The 2,834-nt window shown below is 59.0% G+C and overlaps 1 protein-coding gene across 1 annotated transcript; it reads left to right on the top strand.

The window, feature by feature from the left end:
* Positions 1-456: 456 nt before the first annotated feature.
* On the top strand, positions 457-998 carry LOC121864864 (keratin-associated protein 9-1-like; the record flags this gene model as incomplete). The annotated part of the gene is made up of 1 exon (XM_042364029.1): positions 457-998. A coding segment is annotated over exon 1 (542 nt), but the record flags the coding sequence as incomplete, so codon positions are not given.
* Between the last annotated feature and the right edge of the window lie 1,836 nt (positions 999-2,834).

Genomic DNA, 2,834 nt, shown 5'->3' with positions numbered 1-2,834 from the left:
CGCACGGCGCTTTCTGCTGCAGCTGCTGCGCCGCTGCGAGCACGCACTGTACGGCGCTGCGGCGCCTGCACCGCTGCGGCACATGCGCCTTTGTTGCGCTGGCCACCACACCGCTGCGATTGACGCCACGCACGAGACTGCCGCCGCTGTGCCGCTATTATACGCGCCGCTGCAGCGCCTGCGCCCAGCAGGACTTTCACAACGCCTGACACCACGCGCTGACTCGCACGCCGCTGCTGGCGCCTGCGCGCCGCTGCGCCTGCACCTGCAACACGCCGATGCAACGCCTGCGCGCCACTGCAACACGCTGCGAACGACTGCAGCTGCAGTTACGCTACGGCGCCTAGCGCTGCAGCACTGCGCGCTGCAACACCTGCGCTGCAACGCCTGCGCGCCGCTGCAGCGCCTGCGCCGCGCAACGCCTGCATTTTTCTGACGCCTGCGCGCCGCTGGCACATGCTGCACCTGCCACTGCAACGCCCGCGCCACTGCAGCTGCCTGCGCGCCGCTGCAACGCACACGCGCCGCTGCAACGCCTGCGCCGCTTCACAACCCTCACTGCTGCAGCGACACGCCGCTTCTGACGCCTGCTTGCCGCTGCAACATCTGCGCTGCTGCAGCTGCCTGCGCCGCTGCGGCGCCTGCGCCGCTGCAGGCGCCTGCACGCATGCCACTGCAACGCCACGCGCCGCTGCAACACCTGCGCCGCTGCAACGCCTGCGCGCGGCTGCAGCGCCTGCGCGCTGCTGTGGCTGCACGCACCGCTATAACGCCTGCCACTGCAACGCCTGCATAGCAACCTGCAACGCCTGCACCACTGCAACTGCCTACGCACCACTGCAGCACCTACGCACCACTGCTTCACCTGCCACTACAGCACCACACACATGCAACACCCGCACACCACTGCAACTTGCCTGCTGCACCTGCAACGCCTGCACTGCTGCAGCACCTGCACGCCGCTGCAACACCTGCCACTGCAGCGCCTGCCACTGCAAGTACCTGCACCACTGCAGCACCTGCACCGCTACAACCTGCACGCAGCTTCAACGCCTACGCACCACTAAGCACCTACGCACCACTGACAACGCCTACACACCACTACAGCGCTTACACACCACTACAACTCCCCACACACACCACTGCAACACCTGCACACCTACTGCAACACTTGCACTGCAACGCCCTTACTTCAGCACCTGCGCACCACTACAGCACTTACGCACCACTGCAACGCTTGCACCCAACACCTACACACCACTGCAACACCTACGCACCACTACAGCACTTACACGCCACTGCAACACGCACCATTGCAGCACCCACTACAGCACCTGACACCACTACAGCACCTACGCACCGCTGTACCCACACACCACTGCAGCACGCACGCACCACTGCAACACCTGCACCACTGCAACACCTGCGCACCGCTACAACACCTACGCACCACTGCAACGCCTACGCACCACTGCAACACCTGCACACCTGCAACACCCACGCACCACTGCTGCTTGCTACAGCGCTGCTTGCCTACGCGCCACAACACCTACACACCACTGCAACACCTACACACCACTGCACAACGCACCCCACCACTACAACACCTACCACTACAACGCACCTACACCACTACAACACCTACACACCACTGCAACACAACCACCACTGCAACGCCCACACCCACTGCAACACCTGCACCACTACAACACCTACACACTACAACACCACACACCACTACAGCACCTACACCCACTGCTTACCTACACACCACTACAGCACCTACACACCACTTCAACACACCCACACACCACTACAACACCTACACACCACTGCAACACCTGCACACACTACAGCACTGCGCACCACTACAGCACACACACACCGCAGCACCCGCCTACAAGCACCTGCACACCGCCTACAACACTTGCCTACTACAACACTGCACCACTACAACACCTACACCACTACAACACCTACACACCACTACAACACTTGCCACTGCAACACCTACACCTGTAACACTTGCGCCACTGCTACATACACACACCACTGCAACACCCACACACCGCTACAACACTTGCACCACTACAACACCTGCACACCACTACAGCTCTGCACACACAACTACAACACCTACACACCACTACAGCACTGCAACTCACCACTACAACACCCACACACCGCTCTACACCTACACTGACCTACACACCACTACAACACCCACCACTACAACACCCACACCCCACTACAACACCCACACACCACTACAACACCTACACACCACTACAACACCCACACACCATCTACAACACTACACACTACTTCTAGCACCTGCACACCACTACAACACCTCACACACCACTACAACACCTACACACCACTGCAACACTGCACCACTCAACACTGCACACCACTACAACACACACACCACTGCATCTTACCACTGCAACACCTACACACCACTACACCACTGCACCACTACAACACCCACACACTACAACAACACATACCACTGCAACACCTACACACCACACTACAACACCTACACACAACACTTGCAACTAAGCACCTACACACCACTACAACACCTGCACCACTACAGCACCACACCACTACAACCACACCACTACAACACCCACACACCACTACAACACTACAACCACCACTACAACACCTACACACCACTACAACACCTACACACCACAACACCTACACACCACTACAACACCTACACACCACTGCAACACCACACACCACTACAACACCTACACCACTACAACACCTGCACCACTACAACACCTACACACCACTACAACACCTACACACCACTA

The sequence above is a fragment of the Homarus americanus genome, unplaced genomic scaffold, assembly GCF_018991925.1.
Source record: "Homarus americanus isolate GMGI-L3 unplaced genomic scaffold, GMGI_Hamer_2.0 scaffold39456, whole genome shotgun sequence".
NCBI lineage: Eukaryota > Metazoa > Arthropoda > Malacostraca > Decapoda > Nephropidae > Homarus > Homarus americanus.
The sequence above is the reverse complement of the archived record's forward strand: the minus strand, read 5'-3'. Positions and strand labels throughout refer to the sequence as shown.